Genomic DNA, 25,838 nt, shown 5'->3' on the forward strand with positions numbered 1-25,838 from the left:
GGCCTGTTTGTAACCTGGCGTTAGTGTCTTACCATTCCCGGGCTCTTACTTCCTCTTACACTCTGAGCCCCTGTGGGACAGGAATCACGTCCATTTGAATTGTAAGTTCATCTTTGGGCTGTAAGCTCATTGTGGGCAGGGATTGTATCTACCAACTCCAATGTATTTTACTCTTCAAAGCACTTAGTACAATGTAATGCACACAGTAAACACTCAACAAATACCATCGATCTATTGAATTATTTATCATCACGTGGCACAGACTTTGACACAGAAATTAACACCGAATAATAAAAATAATAATAATAATGGTGTCTGAAAAGAGACAGAGACATTCACTGATGGAACTCCATTCATTCAATCATATTTATTGAACACTTTCTCTGTGCAGAGCACTGTACTAAGCACTTGGGGAGTACAAGTCGGCAACATACAGAGATGGTCCCTACCCAACAACGGGCTCACAGTCTAGAAGGGGGAGACAGACAACAAAACAAAACATGTAGACAAGTGTCAAAACTGTCAGAATAAATAGAATTATAGCTATATACACACATCATTAACAAAATAGAGTAGTAAATATGTACAAGTAAAATAAATAGAGTAATAAATCCGTATAAATATGTACAAGTTCCTGGGGGGAAGGGAAGGAGGTTGGGCAAAAGGGGGGAGGGGATGGGGAGGAGAAGAGAAAAAAGGGGGCTCAGTCTGGGAAGGCCTCCTGGAGGACGTGAGCTCTCAGTAGGGCTTTGAAAGGAGGAAGAGAGCTAGTTTGGTAGATGTGTGGAGGGAGGGCATTCCAGGCCGTGGGAAGGATGTGAGCCAGGGGTTGACAGCGGGACAGGTGAGAAGGAGGCACAGTGAGGAGGTTAGCAGAAGAGCAGAGGGTGCTGGCTGGGCTGTAGAAGGAAAGAAGGGAGGTGAGGTAGGAGGGGGTGAGGTGATGGAGAGCCTCGAAGCCGAGAGTGAGGAGTTTTTGCATGATTCGTAGGTTGACAGGTAGCCACTGGAGATTTTTGAGGAGGGGAGTGACATGCCCTGAGCATTTCTGTACAAAGATAATCCGGACAGCAGAGTAAAGTATAGACTGAAGTGGGAAGAGACAGGAGGATGGGAGATTAGAGAGGAGACTGGTGCAGTAATCCAGTCGGGATAGGATGAGAAACTGAACAGGCAAGGTAGCAGTTTGGCACTCTAGTTTCCAGAACCCAGGTTAGTAAATCATCACAACAGGAGAAGCCATTTCCATCTTATTCTTTCCCAAGCCAGGAATTTCTCCTTCCCATCATACCATTTTCAAAACCTCAGTCCCCTGCCCCACCCCACTGAGACTGGGGGAGGATCAGAGAATGGATTCAGAGGAATCTCTTGCTCTCTCAAGCTTTGAAATCGGGAGGTGTCAGAAAATGAAAACTATCAATTGACTGACTGAATGAGAAGCTGATTGTCTAAGGTGGTATATGAGATGAAGCTGAAACCACCCACAGTTGATGTAGATTGTCAGCAACATTAGAAACTGTTGGGATGTTGGGATGCAGATGCTGTTGTTTCCATGGGAACCCTGGGGTGCAGCACCATTGCTGCAGCTTTAGGGACTGGGCCTTTATCTCTACAGGACCTCAGGGACCTCACAGGCAGAGGATTTTGGCATCGGCCAGGACACGAGATCCCACCTGAGTTGATCCTCCAGGGGTTCCTCACAGAGCAGTAGCTGCTTTATCTTTGGGGATGGGGGACTCTCTGAAGAACATCTCCCTGCCCACAAGAGATAAGAGAGGGGCTGAGGGTGCTACGCTGTCCCTTCCTTCATAGCCAGCTGCACCCAAGAACTGGAGTAGGGAGAGGACCATCCCAACCCGGCAGAGGTCAGAGCCCTACAGCCTTACGCTGCCCCAGTGAGTGTGACTGGGGGGTGTTGGAGGGGGAGGGAGAGACCATGATGGGAATGCAAGAGATGGAGCCATTCAGGGGAAATGCTCACACATGGGGCCAGTGCCGGACTTTGGGTCATGGCTACATCCTCAGTGGGGCAGGTGGGGCTTTCAGGAGAGTAAGTATTTGAGAGTGCAGTGGCCCCAACCAACACTCATCTCCCCTTCCTCATCCACCCCCATCCAGCTAACATGTCTGGCTGGTGTCCCGCTGCACAGTGTAAGCATTATGCTGTGGTCACTTCAGCCAAGAGTGTGTCCTGGACATCAAAAAATGTTTCTGGTGAGAAGTGACAGGGAGGGAATGAGAGAGTGTGATTGGTTCTAGAACATGAGCACTATCATCAACTCCTCCATGCAGGAATGTTGGGTGAACACAGTGGAGGTAAGAGATTCAATCCCATCCCTCCTGGATTTACGAGTCTGCTGGACTAAACTGATCCAAAAGAATTTACAGCTGGGGGGAAATAAGAATGGAAAGGTGGATGCACAGCTTAATAAGTGCTTAGTAATGTGAATCTATAGGTAGGGAAGTGCAATGAGCAGTTGTGAATGTGTACATGCAGAGGTGGTATCTGGCCTGATTCAGCATGGGGAGAAGAAGCATCAATCTCGGCAAATTTGAAGGGAGAGGGAGATTTGGGAAGAAAGAAGGATCTAAGCCATGTGTTGGAGAAGGGAATGTCCTTTATCATTCATTCATTTATTCATTCAATCGTATTCATTGAGCACTTACTTTGTGCAGAGCAGTGTACTAAGCGCTTGGGAAGTACAAATCAGCAACATATGGAGAAGGTCTCTACCCAAATACGGGCTCACAGTCTAGAAGGGAGAGACAGACAAAAAAACAAAACAAGTAGACAGGTGAAAATACCATCAGAATAAATAGAATTATAGCTATATACACATCATTAATCAAATAAATAGAGTAATAAATACGTACAAACATACACAAGTGCTGTGGGGAGAGGAAAGGGATAGGGCAGGGGGAGGATGAGGGGATGGGGAGAGGAGGAGGAGGAGAGGAAAAGGGAGATCTACTTCCAAGGGCTGGAGGGTAGTTGGTAAAGAGAGAAAGGGAAACACGGAGGAGAACACCGGTCAAAAGCCTTGAAGCTAGTGGCAAAGAGTTGATTGGATTCAACCAGACTTCAGTCTGTTTCATTTTCCTCTGAGAAGCACAGTCTGATTTGTTGTGTCGGCGGCTGTGTGTGTATCCAAGGTGGGGCAGGGGAGGCAGTGAACAAACCTTGGCCGGTGGAGGGCTGGAGGGGAGGAGGAGAAGGGAATCTTCTCCCATCACCTTCCAGGGAAAAAGTGTGTCTGGGCCCAGGGAGAGGCAAAGTGTAGTGGTAGTAGTAAGGGGACCCGGCTTCTAATCCTGTCTCTGCCATTCATTCATTCATTCAATCATTCAATCGTATTGATTGAGCGCTTACTGTGTGCAGAGCACTGTAGTAAGTGCTTGGACAGTACAATTTGACAACAGATAGGGACAGTCCCTACCCAACAACCGGCTCGGGGACCTAGCTTCTTATCCTGGCTCTGCCCCTTGTCTGCTGTGTGATGTCAGACAAGTCACTTTGCTTCTTTGTGTCTCAGATACCGCATCTGTAAAATGGGAATTAAGAGTGAGTCTCACATGGCAGAAACCCTTGAAGATAATTGTGAGGTATTTTCGTTTCATGTGAAAAGATACATGGTGCCAGTGAAGGGTTTGGAGGGGAGATGTTTGAACACTTCTTTGTCTTTTCTTATGCATTCGTGTCATCTCTGACCCGTAGCAAATAAATGGACACATCTCTCCAGGAATGCCCCATTCTGCAACTGCAAATGTTCTCGTAGTTTATCCATAGGGTTTTCTTGGTAAAGATACAGAAAGGGTTTACCATTGCCTTCTTCCCTGCAGTAAACTTGAATCTCCTCCTCGACTCTCTCCCATGACACTGCTGCTCAGCACAGGTGAGTTTTCACCTGTAGGAGATTGCCTTCCACCCGCTAGCCACTGCCCAAGCTGGGAATGGGACGGGTATGCCTCTGCTTAACCATCCGTCTGGTAGCCGAGACTGGTAGAGTACTGGAAACTCTCCAGGTACGTTTCTGAGTGGTAGGGAGTGATGCTTTAGCAAATAGCTAAATGAATGAATGAGTGGCAAAATAGGTGTGGGTTTGTGTGACTGTGTATATTTATGTGTAAGTAACCACAGTCAGTTGAAGTGAGTGTCTGTGTGTGTGTGTGTGTGAGGGGGTGTGTGTGTGCGTGTGTGTGTCTGAGCGGCTGGCTGGGGCCCTGCAACACAGCGTCAGCATTATGCCGTGGTCACATCAGCCAGAAGTGGGTCCTGGACATCAGAAAATGTTTCTGTTGGGAAATGACAGGGAGGGAATGAGAGAGTGTGATTGGTTCTAGACCACGAGCACTATCGTCAACTCCTCCATACAGAAATGTCAGGTGAACAGAACGGAGGTAAGAGATTCATTCCCTCCCCCCCTGGACTCACCAGTCTGCTGGGCTAGACTGAGGCAAAATAATTTACAGCTGGGGGAAATAAGCATGAAAATGTGAATGCACAGCTTAATTACCTCTTCCATAGTAATGTGAATCTATACGTAGGGAAGAGGTATGAGCAGTCGTGAACGTGTAAATGCAGAGGTGGCTGACGGCATGGGGAGAAGAAACATTAATCTGGGCAAGTTTGGAGGGAGAGGGAGATTTGGGCAGAAGGAAGGATCTGAGCCATGTGTTGGAGAAGGGAATGTCCTTGGAGAGGCACAGGGAGCAGATCTGTCTCCAAGGGCTGGCGGGAAGTTGGTCAGGCGGGAAGCGGAGCGCGCATGCGCTCACAGGAACTGGAGTCTCCCGGGGCCGGAGTCAGGAGGGAAGCGGAGCCCCCTCCTTCCTCTCCCCCTCCTCTCCTTCCCCATCCCCCCCTCCTTACCTCCTTCCCCTCCCCACAGCACCTGTATAGATGTATATATGTTTGTACGGATTTATTATTCTATTTATTTATTTTATTTGTGCATATTTATTCTATTTATTTTATTTTGTTGATATGTTCTGTTTTGTTGTCTGTCTCCCCCTTCTAGACTGTGAGCCCGTTGTTGGGTAGGGACCGTCTCTATATGTTGCCAACTTGTACTTCCCAAGCGCTTAGTACAGTGCTCTGCACACAGTAAGCGCTCAATAAATACGATTGAATGAATGAATGAATGAAGAGGGAAGGGAAACACGGAGGAGAACACCGGTCAAAAGCCTTGAAGCTAGTGGCAAGGAATTAATTGGAGTCAACCAGACTTCAGTCTCTTTCATTTTCCTCTGAGAACCACAGTCAGATTTGTTGTGTCAGCGGCTGTTTGTGTATCCAAGGTGGGGCAGGGGAGGCAGTGAGCAAACCTTGGCTGGTGGGGGTCTGGAGGGGAGGAGGAGAAGGGAATCTTCTCCCATCACCTCCCAGGGAAAAAGGGTGTCTGGGCCCAGGGAGAGGCAAAGAGTAGTGGTAGTAGTAAGGGGACCTGGGTTCGAATCCTGCCTCTGCTCCTAATTCATTCATTCAATCGTATTTATTGAGCGCTCACCATCTGCAGAGAACTGCACTGAGTACTTGGAAAGTACAATTCGGCAACAGATAGGGACAATCCCTACCCAACCACGAGTTCAGGGACCTGGGTTCTAATCCGGGCTCTGCCCCTTGACTGCTGGGTGACGTCGGGCAAGGCACTTTGCTTCTCTGTGCCTCAAATACCGCGTCTGTAAAATGGGAATGAAGACTGAGCCCTAAGTTCTCAGTAAATACCATTGTTTGATTAACTGATTGGTGCATACCCCTGCCCCCTCTCAGGATCACACCTGGAGAGTTTCCAGGACTCTACCGGTCTCAGCCAAGGGAGGGAGCGTCAAACAGAGGGATACCCATTCCATTCCTAGCTTGGGCAGTGGCTAGCGAGTGGAAGGCAATCTGCTGCATGTCAAAACGCACCTGTTCTGGGCAGCAGTGGCAGGGGAGAAAGTCGAGGGTGGAGAATCAGGTTTACTCGGTGGAAGAAGACAATGGTAAACCACTTCTCTATTTTTACCAAGAAAATTCTATGGATCCACTACCAGAACGTTTGCAGATGGAGGTGGGGCATTCTGGGAGTGATGCGTCCATGGAGTCACTGTGGGTCGGAGGCCAATTGACAGCATAAGTCAAGATGTGCCAGACCACTGCACATATTAATACCATTGAACACTACAGGTGACAAATAAATACAACAGATTGATTTGATAATAATGATGATAGTATTTGTTAAGCGCTCACTATGTGTGAAGCACTGTTCTAAACACTGGAAAGCTCCAAAAGGAATTAGTGTTGATTACTTCATCGATGCTAGCAATCCATCATATTTATTAAGCATTTATGGTATGCAGAGTCTGCCCAGTAGACTGTTACCTCCTGGTGGGCAGGAAAATATCTGTCAACTCCCTTGGATTGAACTCTCCCAAGCACTTAGTACAGTGCTCTGCACACAGTGAGTATTCAGTAAATGCCCTTGAGCTATCGATTGATGTGTTCATGCCCCTATATAATAATAATGATGGTATTTGTTAAGCGCTTACTATGTGCAAAGCACTGTTCTAAGCGCTGGGGAGGTTACAAGGTGATCAGGTTGTCCCACGGGGGGCTCACAGTTTGTAATCCCCATTTTCCAGATGAGGTAACTGAGGCCCAGAGAAGTTAAGTGACTTGCCCAAAGTCCCACAGCTGACAATTGGTGGAGTCGGGATTTGAACCCATGACCTCTGACTCCAAAGCCCGTGTTCTTTCCACTGAACCATGCTGCTTCTCAAATACTGGTTATCACACCTCCTGCACAGTAAACACTTCGGGACCCCCCAGCGGTTACTGTGAGGATGCCCATTTCTGGTTATCACACCTCCTGCAGAGTAAGCACTTAAGAAGGACCCTCCCCCCCCCCCCCAATGGTTGTTGTGAGGACATCGATTTCCAGTTAGCCCCCTCCAGCACGGAAAGCGCTTAAGAAGGACCCCCAAACACTTACTGTGAGGATGCCCATTTCTGGTCATCACACCTACCGCCCAGTAAACTATTGAACTCTTTAGGTGATCAATGAATACAACTGCTTTATTTATTAAAATGGGAATCAATCATATTTATTGATGACTTACAGTGTGTAGAGCACTGTACTAAGTGCTTGAAAGGGTAACCTCTTTCCTCACCCCCTCCCCATCCCCCCTGCCCTACCTCCTTCCCCTCTCCACAGCACCTGTATATATGTTTGTACAGATTTATTACTCTATTTATTTTACTTGTACATATTTACTATTCTATTTATTTTGTTAATGATGTGCATCTAGCTTTACTTCTATTCTGATGACTTGACACCTGTCCACAGGTTTTGTTTTGTTGTCTGTCTCCCCCTCATAGACTGGGAGCCCGTTGTTGGGTAGGGACCATCTCTATATGTTGCCAACTTGTACTTCCCAAGTGCTTAGTACAGTGCTCTGCACACAGTAAGCGCTCAATAAATATAATTGAATGAATGAATATAATATGTAGAAGTGTTACCTGCCCAAAAGGAGCTTACATCCTGGAGCGAATGCCAATGTTTCTAAATTGAGGTACCCCTCTTCCTTTCCAGGGAGTCAGCATCATCTCCCAGAAATGACCAACATCTCCACGGTGGGTGAATTCCTCCTCCTGGGGTTCTCTGACAGCCGGGAGCTGCAGCTGCTCCATGCCACGCTGTTCCTCCTTGTCTACCTAGCGGCCCTTCTGGGGAATCTCCTCATCGTTGCTGTCACCACCCTCGACCAGCGTCTCCACACCCCTATGTACTTCTTTCTCAAGAACTTGTCCTTCATAGACCTCTGCTACATTTCTACAACGGTACCCAAATCCATCGTCAGCTCCTTGACCAGTGACAGCTCCATCTCTTTTCTGGGTTGTGTCTCGCAGCTCTTCCTACTGGTCATGTTTGCCGCTACAGAGATTTTTCTCCTCACTGCAATGTCTTATGACCGCTATGCCGCCATCTGCTCCCCGCTGCGCTATGAGCTCATCATGAACAAAACAGCCTGTGTTTGCATATTAGCAGCATCATGGCTCAATGGGGGTCTGTTTGGACTCTTGTTTTCAGCTTCCACCTTCTCCCTGACGTTTTGTGGGTCCAATGCTATTCAGCAGTTCTTCTGTGACGTTCCCCCTCTGCTGAAGATCTCCTGCTCTGAAGTCCACATTGCCATTGATGTGACTGTGGCTGCTGGGTTCATCTTTGATACCATCTGCTTAATTTACATCACCCTCTCCTATGTCTTCATCTTCTCAGCTGTGCTGAGGATGCCATCCTCCGAGGGCCGAACCAAAGCCTTCTCCACCTGCCTGCCCCATCTCACTGTCATCATCATTTTTCTCTTTACTGGAATATTTGCCTATCTCAAACCACCTTCAGACTCGCCCTCGGCTCTGGATCTGCTGGTTTCCATGTTCTACACCGTGGTGCCCCCCACTGTGAACCCCCTTATCTACAGCCTGAGGAACAGGGAGCTGAAGGCTGCCCTGGGCAGGATCCTAAAAGGGACATTCCCCCAGTATCCATTCTGGGACAAAATGTCTGTGTCCAGGTACTAATAATCCCCTACCACCCCTTAAAAGGGGAATTGCCCTTAGACATAACGATATATACCACTGACCCAGAGGCCCAAACAACAAGTCGGGATATTCAGGATTTGTCCAGGTCAGGTCGGTTGGTTGATAAGGCTAGGTCTTATCTTGAGAGGAGACAGAGACATTCACTGATGGAACTCTAGTTTCCAGAACCCAGGTGAGTAAATCATCACAATAGGAGGAGCCATTTCCATATAATTCTTCCTCAAGGCAGGAATTTCTCCATCCCATCATCCCATTCTCCAAGCCTCAGTCCCCTGCCCCACCCCACTCAGCCTGGGGGAGGATCTTAGGATGGAACCAAAGGAATCTCTTGCTCTCTTGAGCTTTAAAATCAGAATGGGTCAGAAAATGAAGTCGATCAATTTATGGATTGATGAGAAACTGATTGTCTAAAGTGGTATATGAGGTGAAGCTGAAACCACATAGTTGATGTAGATTGTCAGTAACTTTAGAAGCAGTTGTAATGTTGGGATGCAGATGCTGTTGTTTCCATGGGAACCCTGGGGTGCAGCAAAATTGCTGCAGCTTTAGGGACTGGGCATTTATCTCTACAGGACCTCAGGGCCCTCACGGGCAGAGGTTTTTGGCATCAGCCAGATCACGAGCTCCCACCTGAGTTGATCCCCCAGGGGTTCCCCACGGAATTGTGGCTGCTTCATCTTTGGGAATGGGGAACTCTCTGGGGATCATCTCCCTGCCCATAGGAGATCAGAGAGGGGCTGAGGTTGCCATGCTGTCCCTTCCTTCCTAGCCCGCTGCACCCAAGAACTGGAGTGGAGAGAGGTCCTCCTCAAGTTCTTCATCTCCAGTGATTCAAATGTTGGTCATACCTATAAGGTGTAGACACACTGGTTCTCATTTTTGATTGATTTTATAGGTCTTTTTATTGATTTAAATAAAAATAAAGGGGGAAGGAGAACAATGGTTGACAAAGCAGTGTCCAGAATTTGTCAGGTGCATCTGGGTCCACTCTGGTTAATAATGGTAATAACAATAATGATAATGATGGCATTTATTAAGCACTTACTATGTGCAAAGCACTGTTCTAAGCACTGGGGAGGTTACAAGGTGAGTGGGTTGTCCCATGTGGGGCTCACAGTCTTAATCCCCCTTTTACAGATGAGGTAGCTGAGGCCCAGAGAAGTGAAGTGACTTGCCCAAAGTCACACAGTTGACAAGTGGCAGAGTCGGGATTTGAACTCATGACCTCTAACTCCAAAGCCCGTGTTCTTTCCAATGAGCCACGCTGGTTCACTGAGGAAGGGAGTGGTTTAGGAGTTAAATTGGGCAGAAGGCGAGAAGCTTTTTAATCAATCAGTGAATAGCACTTATTGAGTACCAACATTTGGCAATGGAAACCAAGCCACCCCCACCTCCCTTCCATTTCCAAACCCATAGCTTCTTGAAGCGGCAGTTTGCACTTAGCTGAACACCCCCTTAAATTGTAATGCCCTTCAGCATATTGTTTCCTGTGATAGCAGGTGAGCCACACCAAAAGGCTCCAGGCACTGACACAACGGCAGGGGTCCAGGCACGTTGTCTTCTAAGAGCAGAAGACAATTGGTTTGTAATTAGTAGATTAGGGTCATTACAGAGGAAGAAGCTCATGTAACCATCAACAAGCAGAGTATGAAAGCTGTGGGGGTGGGGTGGGGGGTGCGGGGAGCCTGTCACTGCTGCTCCCTGTTACCCCAAAGGACAACCGAGTGGCCCGGGCACAGGGACACCATCCGAGGGGCTAGTCTCAGTCAGTACTTGTGAAAGCAACGTGATTACTGGCAACAGCCCGGGCTTGGGAGTCAGAGGATGTGGGTTCTAATTCTGACTCCGACACTTGTCTGCCTTGTGACCTTGAGCAATCCCCTTCACTTCTCTGTGCCTCAGTTCCCTCATCTGTAAAATAATAATGATGGCATTTATTATTATTATTGTTATTAATGGCATTTATTAAGCACTTACTATGTGCAAAGCACTGTTCTAAGCGCTGGGGAGGGTACAAGGTGATCAGGTTGCCCCACGGGGGGCTCACAGTCTTAATCCCCATTTTACAGATGAGGTAACCAAGGCCCAGAGAAGTTAAGTGACCTGCCCAAAGTCACACAGCTGACAGTTGGTGGAGGCGGGATTTGAACCCATGACCTCTGACTCCAAAGCCCGTGCTCTTACCACCGAGCCACACTGCTTCTCAATGGGGGTGAAGACTGTGAGCCCCACGTGGGACAACCCAATTACCGCGTATGTACCCCAGTGCTTAGAACAGAGCTTGACACATAGTAAGCACCTAACAAATACATTATTATTATTATTATTATTATTATTATTATTATTATTATTATTATTAACCCACCTACACCCACACCTGGGTATCTGCCTGGTTCTACTCCTACATCCTGGGGAGATGTGGCAGCACACCTAATAGGGGCAGAGCTCAGGGGTGTCCCAGCACACTTGCAAAGAGGAAGATGATCTGCAGACAGTCTTTAGATCTGGAAGGAACAGCTTCTCTTGGGATCTCCCAACAGGAAGGGAGAGACTGCCAAGAGGGAAGAAACAGGGTTTCCCAGTATCAGTGAGGAGACATAAGGAATTTCTATTCTTTCCACCTCTGCTAGAAAGCTTCCCTGACTGAGTGCCAACACCCCAGGCCTATCAATCCAACACTGCTCTTAGCACTTGTATATACCATGGCTTTCCAGCTCTTATCCTCAGCATTTGTGTTCCTATGTATCATATATCAATCAATCATATTTATTGAGTGCTTACTTTGTGCAGAGTCCCCCTCCGTTCAGGATCTTTTGGTGTCTGTGCTCTATGCCATGGTGCCCCCGACTCTGAACCCTCTCATTTATAGCTTGAAGAATAAAGAGGTGAAATCTGCACTGGGAAGGACCCTAAAGGGGACATTCCCCTGCCTTCTTCTCTCAAGTAAAGTGTCCATTTCCTTGTGCTGATAATAATAATGATGATGGCATTTATTAAGTGCTTCCTATGTGCAAAGCACTATTCTAAGCACTGAGCACTGTTCTAAGCGTTGTAATCCCAGTCCCCCATTAGAGGGACTGTCTACAGAGTTTTCAAGATATAGAGCTGTCCTCCAGGCCCTAAGAGAAAACCTTGGCAAGGACAGTTTTCCAATGGGTGCTGCTGAGGCTGAGCAGGTCGTTGTGGTCCTTCATGATGAGGATGTGAAGATGTCTCCTTGATCTCTATTAGGTTTGCTTGGGAGGAATCGAGGCATGAACTGGGGTGCTGTGAAAGAAGAGAAAGGGGGTAGATAAGAAGGAGACAGGTAATGGAAAGCCTCAAAGCTGAGGTCTAAGTGACACTGTCTCTGCTTTCCCAATCCATGGAAGTCTTCCTTGCTTAACTCAGAACAGCCCAACTTTTTCAGCTCAATAGTCACCCTTCACACTTACGTATGCTATTCTAGCTCCCAGCTCTTACTATGTAGAGAGTGCCAATTGTATTGAGAAGCAGTGTGGCTTAATGGATAGAGCAAGGGCTTGGGAGTCAGAAGGACCTGGGTTCTAATCCCCACTCTGCCACATATTCATTCAATCGTATTTATTGAGTGCTTACTATGTGCATAGCACTGTACCGAGCACTTGGAAAGTACAATTCATCAACAGAGACAATCCCTACCCTACAACAGGCGCACAGTCTAGAAAGGGGAGACTGAGAGTGGCTTGAGGTAGGCAAACGCCCCAGTAGAGAAAAAAATGAAGATGACAATGAGATGGGGCAGGCAGGTGGAAAAGGCTTTGGCCCGGCCCTCAGTGGACGGCATCCTAAGCACGGCAGAGAAGATGTGAATGTAGGAGATGATGATGTAAATTAAGCAGTTGACACCTAAAGTTACCCCAGCAGGCACACTCACATCAAGTGCTATGTGGTCCTCAGAGCAGGCGATCTTCAGCAGGGAGGGGACATCACAGAAGAACTGCTGGACAGCATTGGACCCACAGAAGGACAGAGAGAATGTTGAAATGGAAAACAAGGAACCAAACAGACTCCCGCTGAGCCAGGAAGCTGCCACCATCTTCACACAGGCTTCTCTGCACATGATGAGCTCATAGCGCAGAGGGTGGCAGATGGCGGCATAGTGGTTATATGACATTGATGTGAGGACAAAAAACTCTGAATCAGCCAGCCAAACCACCAGTAAGAGCTGTGTGGCACAGAACAAGAAAGATACGGAGCTATTTTGGGTCAGGGAGATGGCAATTGATTTACGGACGGTGGAAGAGATGTAACATATCTATGAAGGACAGATTCTTGAGAAAGAAGTACATGGGGGTGCGGAGGTGCCGGTCGAGGATGGTCACGGTGATGATGAGGAGATTCCCTGTCAGGGCTGCCAGGTAGGCCAGGAGGAACAGTGCGGCATGAACCACCTGCAGCTTCCTGATATCAGAAAATCCCATCAGTAGGAAGTTGGTGACTAAGGAGACGTTGGTCATTTCAGTGAAATGAGATGAATGACCTGAGGCTTCCTGATATCAGAAAATCCCCCATCAGGAGGAAGCTGGTAACCAAGGAGACATCGGTCATTTCAGTGAAGTGAGAGTAGCGCCCTGGAAAGGAAGAGGGAAGGACCAAATTTAAAGTTATTTACGGGATGGGTGAAAAAAAATCAGCAGAACATTTGTTGGTGATTCTATGTGAAGAGTAGCTTCTGTCATGTTCAAAGATAGATATTTAATTCCAAATGATCTTCAAAACAGTAAAATACTTCCACATAATCAGGAGAAAATTTTAAAGGAGCATATGCTCTAAGGGATGAAAACCAGACTACAAAGGTACAGGATGGACAATGTAGTAGTTGTAGTACTAGTAATCAACAATCGTATTTATTGAGCGCTTACTATGTGCAGAGCACTGTACTAGTAATCCTAGTAATAGCTTTTACTAAGCACTAACTTTGTGTAGTGCACTGTACTAAGCACTTGGGATGTTCAGAGTAGAGAAATAACACATTCCCATATCACAAGGTGTTTACAATATAATGCGGAGACAAATATTTTCAATTGTTGTAGTGAAAATAAATAATTGAGGAAAGTAGAAATGAGTGTTCAAAGTGCTAGAGTTGGCCGAAGGCTCAGGTGTTGGAAAGTTCATGAGGGTACGTTTGTGGAAGGAAGTGAAATTTTAGGAGGGCTTGAGATGTGGGGAGGCTGTAGTCTGTCTACTGTGGGTAAAGAGAAAGGGGGTTGTAGGGACAGAATTGAGAGCAAGGCCGAGAGAGGAGATCGGCTCAGGAGGAATGAAGAGAACGGGCTGAGGAATAGTCGGAGAGGAGAAAAGATAGGTACGGTGGGGCCAGATGATGGAGAGCTTTGAAGACAATTGTGATGAATTTCTGCTTGATCTGCAAAAAACAGGAAAGCAGTGGAGAATTTAGGGGAGAGGAGAGTTGTGGGCTGACTATCTAGTATATCTTGGAGGGGAAGAAGCTGAAGGATGGGAGACCAGCGAGGAAGTTTATGCAGTAGTCTAGTGGGACCAGAGCTTGTATCAGGGTGATAGCACTTTGGATTGAGGGGAAGATATGGATTCAGATGTCATTTTGGAAAAAGAAGTAGGATTTGGCAATAAAATGAATGTGAGAGTTGAATATTAGCAGAGTTGAGGATGACACCATATCTGTGGGCATAAGGGATGGGGAGGGTGTCAGGTTTGACAACAGAGATGGGAATGTTAGAGGGAAGCATGGGTTTAGGGGAAAAGGTGAGTTCTGTTTTAGAAATGTTGAGTTTGAGATATGGTCTGGTTATGCAAGTGGTGAGGGAAAGTGGCCTGCAAGGGAAACAAAGTGTCTCTGTCTCCTTACTTGCTCAGTGGGCTTCATGTCCTGGCTGGCAGAAGGCTTCTGGAGGACATGAATTTAGGGACAGAAATCTGGAAGATGAGAAAGTTTTCTTTTGCAAGAAAGAAGAGGAAGACATTCCTGGCTTGGGGGGCAGCATATTTGATATCCCAGAGCAGGGAAGGGTTAAATGTAGAGCATAGCAGGCAGTGTAGTAGAATAATAATAATAATAATAATAATAATAATAATAATAATGGCATTTATTAAATGCTTTCTATGTGCAAAGCACTGTTCTAAGCACTGGGGAGGTTACAAGGTGATCAGGTTGCCCCATGGCGGGCTCACAGTCTTAATCCCTATTTTACAGATGAGGGAACTGAGGCACAGAGAGGTTAAGTGACTTGCCCAAAGTCACACAGCTGACAGTTGGAAGAGCCGGGATTTGAACCCCTGACCTCTGACTTCTTCCGCTCAGACCATCTGCCCTACAATGTAAGCTGCTTGGGGACAATGAATGTGGCTGAGGCTTCCATTAAGCTTTCCCAAGCGTTTAATACAGTGTGTCACACCTAATAGGCACTCAGTAATTATAACTACTACTTTTTCTGGCACTTTGACCCCTACTGCAATACATCTGCAATTCTCCTGGTTCTCTCCCCGTCTCCCCAGCTGGACTTTCACGGCTCCTACCATCCTTCCCCGTCCGAAGAGCGGCAGCAGGCCCTACAGGGACCCTGGTTTGTTTGTGCATGGCTAGGCTGTCTTCCCTGGCCCCATCTCACATACTATCTCTCTCTCACACACACACACAAACACACACACACACTTTAAGCATTAAGCAAAGGGAATCCGATGGCAGCTCTCCCTGTAAGGAGGAAAATAAAGGCTGATCACTGGCTTCAAGACAATCCAAGAGCTCTCTCTTCTTGTATCTGTTCTCTTTAATACTATGCTCCAGATAACCTCCTCCCAGTGCCCTGTTCTCAACTGTCCATCCTCCAGCCCCTGGCTTCGATGGTCTTTCTTCCTGGAACATCTATACCCTTCAGTTCCCCAGAACACAGCTCTCCATATTTGAAAAAAAAAAAAAAAACAAAAAAAAAACACACAAAAAACCTCTTGAAAGCCCACTTTCTCCAAGAAAACTTTCAGAGTGAATGCTTCTTCTCCCCGGGCCACATCAACCCAACTACCACCTCTGCACTTACACATTTGCAACTTCCCACAACACTTCATGTTACTATCTAATCACTTACTAATCTACATATCCCTCTTTCCATTCTTCTTTTCCTCCAGGCTGTAAATTATTTTGTGTCCAATTTTCTCCTCCAAGACGCCTTCCCTGATTAAACTCCTATTTCCTCTATTCCCTCACCCTTCTACGTTGCCCTTGCACTTGGACTTATACCCTTTATTCACTGAACCTTCAGCCCCACAGCACTTACGAACATTTCCATAATGTATTTTAATGTCTGTCTCCCTCTGAATACTGTAAGCTCCTTGTGGGTAGGGAATGTGCCTATCAACACTTTTGTATTGTATGTTCCCAAGCACTTAGTATAGTGTTGTACGCACAGAAAGTGTGCAATATATATGTTTAATTCGTTGATTGATTGATTGTCCATGTAGCCCAGTAGATTGGAAAGTCCTTTAGGGCAAGGAATTCATCTTTTACCCCGTTGTATTCTCCCAAGATTTAGGGAAAAGTTCTGGGTGGAGGAATTGATGATAGCCTTTGTTGTGTGGGCAGCATCACTGAACTGTCTTATCTCTGCTTGTTATATGTCCCCCCCCGGTCAGACAAAGAAGCCACTGGTTAGGTGGGAAAAATGCAGTACATCGAATATTATATGCCAATACTTTTGACATGCAGGATGCATCGATGACTTGGCGGGGCTGAATGCATCCAGTGAGTAGGTGGGTAAGGGTGCAGCACAGTGTGAAGGTTTGCTACATGCAGCACCCGTTGAAAGATGAAGTGATTACACCTGAGTGCCAATGCTGTGCTAATGGTGCCATAGCCCGGAAGGCAGCTGCCAGAATAGCCACGGTTGGACAGCAAATGGAGGGGAGCCTCGTGAGAGATGGGAGGCACTGCACTGGCTAATGCTTCCCCTCCCACAAGCCCACTTGCCCTGCTGGGGGACTCAGACCCAACCTGAAATCCAACCTGGCCCCCAAGTGTGAGAGTCTCCCTCGACTGGCTCCATCTCACTCACGGATCTGCTGGTCCCTCCCTGCCTGTACTGCCCATGGTCACACTCACCGAGGCAGTGTGGGGCTGGGAAGTGCTGACTTCTGCCCGGTTGGGATGATCCCCTCTCTTCTCGGACTCCTGGGTGCAGATGGCCATGAAGGGATGGTGTGTTGCCCTCGTCCTCTCTAAGCTCTGCTGCAGATGCTTAGTTGCTGTCCAGGCAGTCCCCTGTCCCTTCAGATAAAGCAGCCGCTGTACCATGGGGGTTCCCTGGAGGACCGACTTGGAGCCTATGAAGGGATCTAATGGCTTAGGTGATGTGAGAACCTTCTGGTCCTCTGATCCCTTGAGACCCACAGAAACAAAGTCCTGTACCTGCAGCAACGGAGCTGGCCAGAGAGGTTTCCATGGAAACAACAGCATCTGCATCCCAGCATCCTGCTTCTTCCCATAATGACGGTCAATTTGGGTGAACTGTAGGCAGTTTTATAATAATAATGATAATAACAATAATAATGATGGCATTTGTTAAGCACTTACTCTGTGCGAAGCACTGTTCTAAGCACTGGGCACCGTTCTAAGCACTGGAAACAAGACACTTCGCCTCCCGTTCTGCCATGACTCGGATTCGAACTGAGGTTGCTGCGGCCACAACGCAGAGTACTAACCACTATGCGATCATGGCACACCACAGAAATCTTGGTAATAACCTCTGACAATCAGCCTTTCAGTCAATCGGTCAATTGATCAATCGTATTTTCTGATATCTTCCAGTTGCAAATGTAGAGAGTGAAACATGCCTCTGAATTCATCCTAAAACCCTCACCCAGGTTTAGTGGGGGGATCGGTGTGGGCATGGCTACGTTCTGAGAGGTTCTGTGGTTCAACCTCATCACTTCCATGCTCCTGGAGTCCTTATGTGTGTTCATTTACACTCTATTATGTCCTCCTATTCGTGCTGTGTTGTATCCCCCCAACTAGATTGTAAACTCCTGGGGTCAGGAATCGTGTCTACTAATTCTATTGCACTCTCCCAAGCAATTAGTACAGTGCTCCACACAGAGTTGAGACAATCAATGCGACTGATTGACTGGTTGGTTGACTTAGCCGTGCCTCATTCTCGCCTGTCCCGCCGTCGACACCCTGCCCACATCCTTCTCCTGGCCTGGAATGCCCTCCCTCACACATTCGCCAAACTAGCTCTCTTCCTCCCTTCAATGCCCTGCTGAGAACTCATCTCCTCCAGGAGGCCTTCTCAGACTAAGCCCCTTTTTCCCCTCTTCCGCCCCATCCCCAACCTCTGCCCTACCTCCTTCCCCTCCCCACATCACTTGTATATATTTGTACAGATTTATTACTCTATTTATTTTACTTGTACGTATTTACTACTCTATTTATTTTGTTAATGACGTGCATATAGCTTTAATTCTATTTATTCTGACGATTTTGACACTTATCTACAAGTTTCCTTTTGTTGTCTGTCTCCCCCTTCTAGACGGTGAGCACGCTGTTGGATAGGACACGTCTCTATATTTTGCTGACTTGTACTTCCCAAGCGCTTAGTACAGTGCTATGCACACAGTAAGAACTCAATGAATCAATCAATCAATCAATTGTATTTATTGAGTGCTTACTGTGTGCAGAGCACTGTACTAAGCGCTTGGGAAGTACAAGTTGGCAACATATAGAGACAGTCCCTACCCCACAGTGGGCTCACAGTCTAGAAGGGGGAGACAGAGAACAAAACCAAGCATATTAACAAAATAAAATAAATAGAACAGATATGTACAAGCAAAATAAATAAATAAATGAATAAAGTAATAAATATGTGCAAACATATATACAGGTGCTGTGGGGAAGGGGAGGAGGTAAGATGTGGGGGTGGAGACGGGGACGAAGGGTAGAGTAAGGAGAGGGCTCAGTCTGGGAAGGCCTCCTGGAGGAGGTGAGCTCTCAGTAGGGCCTTGAAGGGAGGAAGAGAGCTAGCTTGGCACATGTTGGGAGGGAGGGGATTCCAGGCCAGGGGGATGACGTGGGCCGGGAGTTGACGGCAGGACAGGTGAGAACGAGGCACGGTGAGGAGATTAGTGGCAGAGGAGCGGAGGGTGCGGGCTGGGCTGTAGAAGGAGAGAAGGGAGCTGAGGTAGGAGGGGGCGAGGTGATGGAGAGCCTTGAAGGCGAGGGTGAGGAGTTTCTGTCTGATGCACAGATTGATTGGTAGCCACTGGAGATTTTTGAGGAGGGGAGTAACATGCCCAGAGCATTTCTGGACAAAGAAAATCCGGGCAGTGGCGTGAAGTATGGATTGAAGTGGGGAGAGACACGAGGACGGGATATCTGAGAGGAGGCTGATGCAGTAGTCCAGACGGGATAGGATGAGGGCTTGAACGAGCAGCGCAGCAGTTTGGATGGAGAGGAAAGGGCGGACCTTGGCAATGTTGCAGAGCTGAGACCGGCAGGTTTTGGTGATGGCTTGGATGTGAGGGGTGAATGAGAGAGCAGAGTCGAGTACGACACCAAGGTTGCGGGCTTGTGAGACGGGAAGGATGGTAGTGCCATCAACAGTGATGGGAAAGTCAGGGAGAGGGCAGGGTTTGGGAGGGAAGACAAGGAGTTCAGTCTTGGACATGTTGAGTTTTAGGTGGCAGGCAGACATCCAGATGGAGATGTCCTGAAGGCAGGAGAAGATGCGAGCCTGGAGGGAGGGGGAGATAGCAGGGGCAGAGATGTAGATTTGGGTGTCATCAGCATAGAGATGATAGTTGAAGACGTGGGAGTGAATGAGGTCAACAAGGGAGTGAGTGTAGATTGAGAACAGAAGGGGACCGAGAACTGAACCCTGGGGAACCCCCACAGTAAGGGGATGGGGGGGGGGGGAGAGGAGGAGCCTGCAAAAGAGACTGAGAATGAACGACCGGAGAGATAAGAAGAGAACCAGGAGAGGACGGAGTCTGTGAAGCCAAGGTTGGATAGCGTGTTGAGGAGAAGGGGGTGGTCCACAGTGTCGAAGGCAGCTGAGAGGTCGAGGAGGATTAGGATAGAGTAGGAGCCGTTGGATTTGGCAAGCAGGAGATCATTGGTGACCTTTAATGAATACGATTGAATGAATGAATAAGTTGGTAAGGACTTTAACCAGTTCCTATACAGTTGCCTGAAACACCCCAATAATAAGTCTATCAAAGCCAGGTACCCTAGTTTTGGCAAGGCCAAGCAGAGCTGATCTAACTTTGCTTTCCATGATGAGTGGCACTAATTCACAAGGAACGTCTACCGATGCTTCTTGTATTTTGCTCTCCTTCTGTTATAGTTCCTGTGTGTTTTCCTTCCATCTTTGTTTGATTCCACTGGCATCATTTATTATCAGCCCATCTTTGCTTTTAATAAAGCCAATCAGGGGGTGAAATGTTCCTTTATTTTCCTTAATGTTCTGAAATAGTGATCTTGCCTGCCCACAATTGTTATTGACTTCCATTTCTTTACATATGCCGTTATAATATTCCTGTTCGTCCTTCTTTGTCAAGTGCTAGATTTCTCGCTCAATTCTTTATGCAGCTTCTTTTGTCCTCGGTGTTTTGCTTTCTTCCTTTTCCTGGCTTCTTCCAGGGTTATGTTCAATATTCAATTTGGCTTATTTTACTTCCAAACGTTTAGCAATACTGTGTTGCTTTCTCCTTGATGGCATTTTTAATCTCCATCCACATTTTCTCTGGTTCCTTGTCTGTGAGTTTTAAGTGCCTCAAATCGATTTTTCACATGATTCTTAAATGCAGGGGGAAAATTAATCAGGTCATATTTGGCCAGCTGTAAGGCATGATAGAACTTTCTAAGTTTCAGCCCGAGTTTACACATTGACAGCTTATGATCTCAACCAAATCAGCTCCAGACTATATTTTTACTGCCAAAATATTACTCTTTCATCTGTTTTGACAAAGTAAATAGTCTATTTGATTTCTATATAGTCCATCAGGTAAAGTGCAAATGTACGGATGTCATTTAGGTTGGTTAAAGAAGGTGTTGGCAGTATAAAAAAAAGTCATTTGATTCACAGAAGTCAATGTCGGTCTCCAGCTTGATTCCAATTTCCAAATCCATATTTTCCAACAGCCTTCATTTCCATTCGATTACCAACTTTTGGATTCCATTCCCCAGTGATAACCAACACACCTTGCTTGCAGCTTTTATTAATGTCTCCCTGCACTTTATCATAAAACCTACCTGTTTCTTCTTGCTCTGCATCTGTTGTTGGGGCATACACCTGAAGTATTAACACATTGAATGGGTTTCCTCTGAATCTAAGGGATTCAACTCTTATGCTGGTAGATACCAATAACTCCTGGATATTGGACTGCGTTATATTCAATAACTGTTTCAGCAATTTTATTCATCACTATTACCGCTACACCATTTCTTCTTTTTTTCAACAGGTGCAGAGAAGTAGATGATGTATTCAGTAGTTTGGAAATGCCCAATACCAGCCCATTTCAGTTCGCGTATTCCTAGGATGATGTCGATCTTCAATTGGTCCATTTCATTCATGACTATTTCCACCTTTCCCTGGTTCATACTCCGCATATTCTACTTTCCAATTATAAGGGTATCCTTATATCTTCGGACACTCATTTCTTGCATGGCAACACCAACGACCAGAGGGCCCGAAGGCTTTATTCCAGCCATGTCACATACACACATGATACTCTGAAACAACGTCTGTTCATCCCCAGTAGCTCTTTGAGTGCCTTTCAACCTTATGGGCTTATCTTCCAGCACTATATCTGTACTCATTCTGGTATGTTCATTCACAGAGTTTTCTTAGTTAAAATACATAAGTGGTTTACCATTTCCATCTTCCATGCAGTGAAAACCTGAGTCTCTATCGACATCTTTGGTCAACACTTTGATCACGTGATCATCCACCTTTGACTCTTTCTCATACCACTGCTGCCCAGCACAGTTGAATGAACTTTGTCTGATGCTTCAGCTTAGACCTTTCCATTATGGGTAACCCTAGTGAGACAGTGTCTCTCAATGGCATAACTCTAAGTATCATTGGCTTACGCAAACTCTTCTGCCGTGGTAAGGCCCTGGATTCATAGGAAAGATACAGATAGTAGATAGCTATCATTTATTTATTTATTTATTCATCATTCATTCAGTCGTATTCATTGAGCGTTTACTGTGTGCAGAGCACTGTACTAAGCGCTTGGGAAGTACAAGTTGGCAACATGTAGAGACGGTCCCTACCCAACAACGGGCTCACAGTCTAGAATTATTTATATTAATATCTGTCTCCCCCTCTAGACTGTAAGCTCCTGTTAGGCAGGAAATTTGTTCATTGTTGCATTGCACTTTCCCAAGGGCTTTGTATAGTGCTGGCTTAGTGGAAAGAGCACTGGCTTGGGAGTCACAGGTCGTGGGTTCTAATCCCAGCTCCTCCACTGAATAGCTGTGTGACTACGGGCAAGTCACTTAACTTCTCTGCACCTCAGTTACCTCATCTGTAAAATGGAAATTAAAACTGTGAGCCCAACATGGGACAACCTGATTACCTTGTATCTGCCCCAGCGCTTAGAACAGTGCTGGTGGTGGAAATCTAGATATTAGGCCGACCTTGTCCACTTCTGTAATAGTAATAATTATGGTACTTGTCAAGATCTTACTACATGCCAAGCACTGTCCTAAACTCTGGGGTAGAAACAAGTTAATCAGTTTGGACACAGTCCCTATCCCACAGGGCGTTCACCCTCTTAATCCCCATTTTATAGACGAGATAACTGAGGCCCAGAGATCTTAAACGACTTGCCCCAAATCACAGAACAGACATATGGTGGGGCCAGGATTAGAACCCAAGTCATCTTTGACTGTCAAGCCCATGCTCTAGCCACTTAGCCATGCTGCTTCTAATTTATCCTTATCAATCAATCAATCAATCAATCGTGTTTATTGAGCGCTTACTGTGTGCAGAGCACTGTACTAAGCGCTTGGGAAGTACAAGTTGACAACATATAGAGACAGTCTCTACCCAACAGTGGGCTCACAGTCTAGAAAGGGGAGACAGAGAACAAAACCAAACATATTAACAAAATAGAATAGATATGTACAAGTAAAATGAATAAATAAATAGAGTAATAAATATGTACAAACATATATATATATATATATGTAGGTGCTGTGGGGAAGGGAAGGAGGTAAGACGGGGGATGGAGAGGGGGACGAGGGGGAGAGGAAAGAGGGGGCTCAGTCTGGGAAGGCCTCATGGAGGAGGTGAGCTCTCAGTAGGGTCTTGAGCTCTTAGTAGGGCCTTGTGTGGTTTAACTCTGCCCTCTCCTCTGACCTGCCAAATTGTTTTTCCATCCTTATTGACATCCATGGCCATTTCCCTTGCCAGTTGTTCCAGACATATAACTCCCTCCTCAAACCCCCTGTCCCCCTCTCTCCTCCACCCCTTACCCTTAACGACCTGGCTACCTACTTTATTGAGAAAATTGAAGCTGTCAGGGGTGATCTCGCTAAAATCTCCCCTGCCACTCCCCAGTGCCTCCCCACTCCCACCCCCTCTTCAATTCTACTGTCTTTCCTATCTGTTTGGCTGTTCATTCTCAGTCTCTTTCATGGGCTCCTCATCTGCCTCACATCCCCTAGCTGTGGATAACCCTCAGGTTTCAGTTCTGGGTCCTCTTCTATTCTGCATCGACACATACTCCCTTGGAGATCTCATTTGCTCACATGGATACAACTACCTCCTCTCTGCAGATGATTCCCAGTTCTATATCTCCAACCCTAATCTCTCTCCTTCTCTGTAGCCTCACACTTCCTTCTGCCTTCAAGACACATCTACTTGGATATCTTCCCAACCCCTCAAGCTTAACACATCCTCCCACCCAAACCTTGTCCTTTCCCTGACTTTCCCATCACTGTAGTTGGCACCACCATTCTTCCTGTTTCATAATCCAACAATCTTGGCATTATGCTCGGCTCCTCTTTGTCATTCAACACACACATTCAGTCCATTACTAAATCCTGTCAGTTTGACCTTCACAAGATCACTAAAATCCACATTTTCCACTCCAACCAAACTGCTACTACATTAGTCCAATCACTCAACCTATCCTGCCTTAATTACTACAGCAGTCTCCTTGCCTCCTGTTTTTCCCCACTCTGATCCATGGATCACTATGCTGCCCCGATCTTTTTTCTACAAAAATGTCCAGTCCATGTTTCCCCACACCTCAAGAACTTCCAGTGACTGCCAACCCACCTCTGCATCAAACAGAAACACCTTTCAATTAGCTTTAAAACATTCAATTACCTTCTCTGCTACAATCTCACCTTGCTATTCTCCTAATAGAACCCAGCCAGCAGACTTCACTCCTCTAATGCTAACCTTCTCACTGTACCTCGATCTCATCTATCTCACCTCTGACTTTTTCTCTATATCCTGTCTCTGGCTTGGAATTCCCTTCCTCTTTGTATCTGACAGAAAATTACTCTCCCTAGATTCAAAGCTTTATTGAAGGCACATCGCCTCCAAGAGGTTTTCCCTGACTAAGGCCTCCTTTCCTCTTCTCCCACTCAGTTCTGCACCACCCTGGCTCTCCCTTTAATCATCCCCCCTCCCAGCCCTAAAACATTTTTGTACATATCTGTAATTTATTTATTTACAGTAATGTCTGTCTGCCCTTCTAGACTGTAAACGTTGTGGGCAGGAAATGTGCAATTATTATATTGTACTCTCTCAAGCACTTGGTATAGTGCTCTCCCCACAGTATCTGCTCAACCAATATAGTTGACCAACTGACCGTCTGACTACAGTGATCATGGCCTGGGACCCTGGTTCCTATCCTCCACAAGCCATCCTCCAGGATACCACTGACCCAGCAACGATACCACTTTGCGTAGGAGCAGAACAGGAGGTGTGTATATGTGGCAGGACCACAGGGGGTATCTCCCTCACTCCAGGTGGCCACATCTGAGATGAAGACAACATAGAACAGAAAAGGCTAAGGTCCTGTTCCTCCTGACTGTTTCCAAATGTCTCTCTCACTCCATCTCCCTTCCTTCCCTCAATCTTCCTCCCCTTCCCTTCATCCATTGCTTATTCCTGCCCTCGATGGTGTCATTGCATCACAGAATCAGATGTCCCAATACACTTTCCCTCTCTTCATAGTGAGATAATCACCCATCTCAGACCTGTACCCTCGAATCAGAGCACAGGGCAGAGAGGGGAGACCCTGTCAGGGGCATCCTCAGAGAAAGGGTCTTGCAGGAGGTGAAATATCTTTTCTATAGAACTAAACCCTCAATCGTGGCCAGGGGCAGGGTTGGACTTGGGGACTGAAGATGTCCAGTTTGCTCTCTCAAATCTAACACCACTGTCCAGTACCTGTGGTTTCTGTTTCTCCATTCACACCCCCGAAGTCACAGAGCATATACAGAGCCAACAATAAGCTCCAGGAAGATGTCCCAACTCCTGGAGAGGAGGAACTGAAGGTGTCCACTAGCAGGGAGAGCTGTGCCCTGCAACATGGGATCAGATAACAGCTCCATGGTCCGTAGTGGATCATCAGGAGAGAAGCTGGAGGACATCAGAGCCCGAGATGGATGGCCCAGAGGAAAATCATCCCACTACTCTTTCTAAGCCTGGAGATAATCAAGCATTGGTGTTTATTGGTATTATTGTGTGTTTATTGTGGGAAAAGTACTGTACTCAGTGCTTTGGAGAGTGCAGTAACAATAGAGTTGGTAGACAAGGTCACTACCCCAAAGGAGCTAACAGTTCCGAAGGGGAGACAGAGAGCTAAATGAATTATGATAGAAGTGTAAGGATATGTAACATAGGTGTTGTGGGCTTGTGAGAGGGATTTCTAGACTGTGAGCCCGTTGTTGGGTAGGGACCGTCTGTATATGTTGCCTATTCGTACTTCCCAAGAGCTTAGTACTGTGTTCTGCACACAGTAAGTGCTCAATAAATATGATTGAATGAATTAATAGCAAGTGCTAAAGAGGTGCCAATTTAAGTGCACAGGCGATGTAGAATGGAGCAAGGGATGGGAAGGCTTTGTCTGGGAAGATTCCTTGGAGACGATATGGTTTGACTGTAGTTTTGAAGGTGGGGAGAGTTTTTCTCTTCCTTTCTATCTTACTCTCACAGTCTCTTCACCCCCATTCTTAGATCTAATCTACTACCGGTGTATCACTACAGGAGGCTGCTGTCGTATTTATTGAAATTTTAATACA

General features: G+C 46.5%; 1 protein-coding gene and 1 non-coding gene across 2 annotated transcripts; both read left to right on the forward strand.

Moving 5' to 3' along the window:
* Positions 1 to 5,760: 5,760 nt before the first annotated feature.
* On the forward strand, positions 5,761 to 5,898 carry LOC119924155. The gene has a single exon (XR_005449050.1). It is a non-coding gene; the product is annotated as a small nucleolar RNA SNORA7 (small nucleolar RNA).
* Positions 5,899 to 7,594: 1,696 nt separating this feature from the next.
* On the forward strand, positions 7,595 to 10,360 carry LOC119924104 (olfactory receptor 14A16-like). Its single transcript, XM_038743154.1, has 3 exons — positions 7,595 to 8,485; positions 10,058 to 10,080; positions 10,297 to 10,360. The coding sequence occupies exons 1-3, from the start codon at positions 7,595 to 7,597 to the stop codon at positions 10,358 to 10,360; spliced, it is 978 nt and encodes a 325-aa protein (XP_038599082.1).
* The last annotated feature ends 15,478 nt before the right edge of the window (positions 10,361 to 25,838 follow it).

This window comes from Tachyglossus aculeatus, unplaced genomic scaffold (genome assembly GCF_015852505.1).
Source record: "Tachyglossus aculeatus isolate mTacAcu1 unplaced genomic scaffold, mTacAcu1.pri scaffold_82_arrow_ctg1, whole genome shotgun sequence".
NCBI lineage: Eukaryota > Metazoa > Chordata > Mammalia > Monotremata > Tachyglossidae > Tachyglossus > Tachyglossus aculeatus.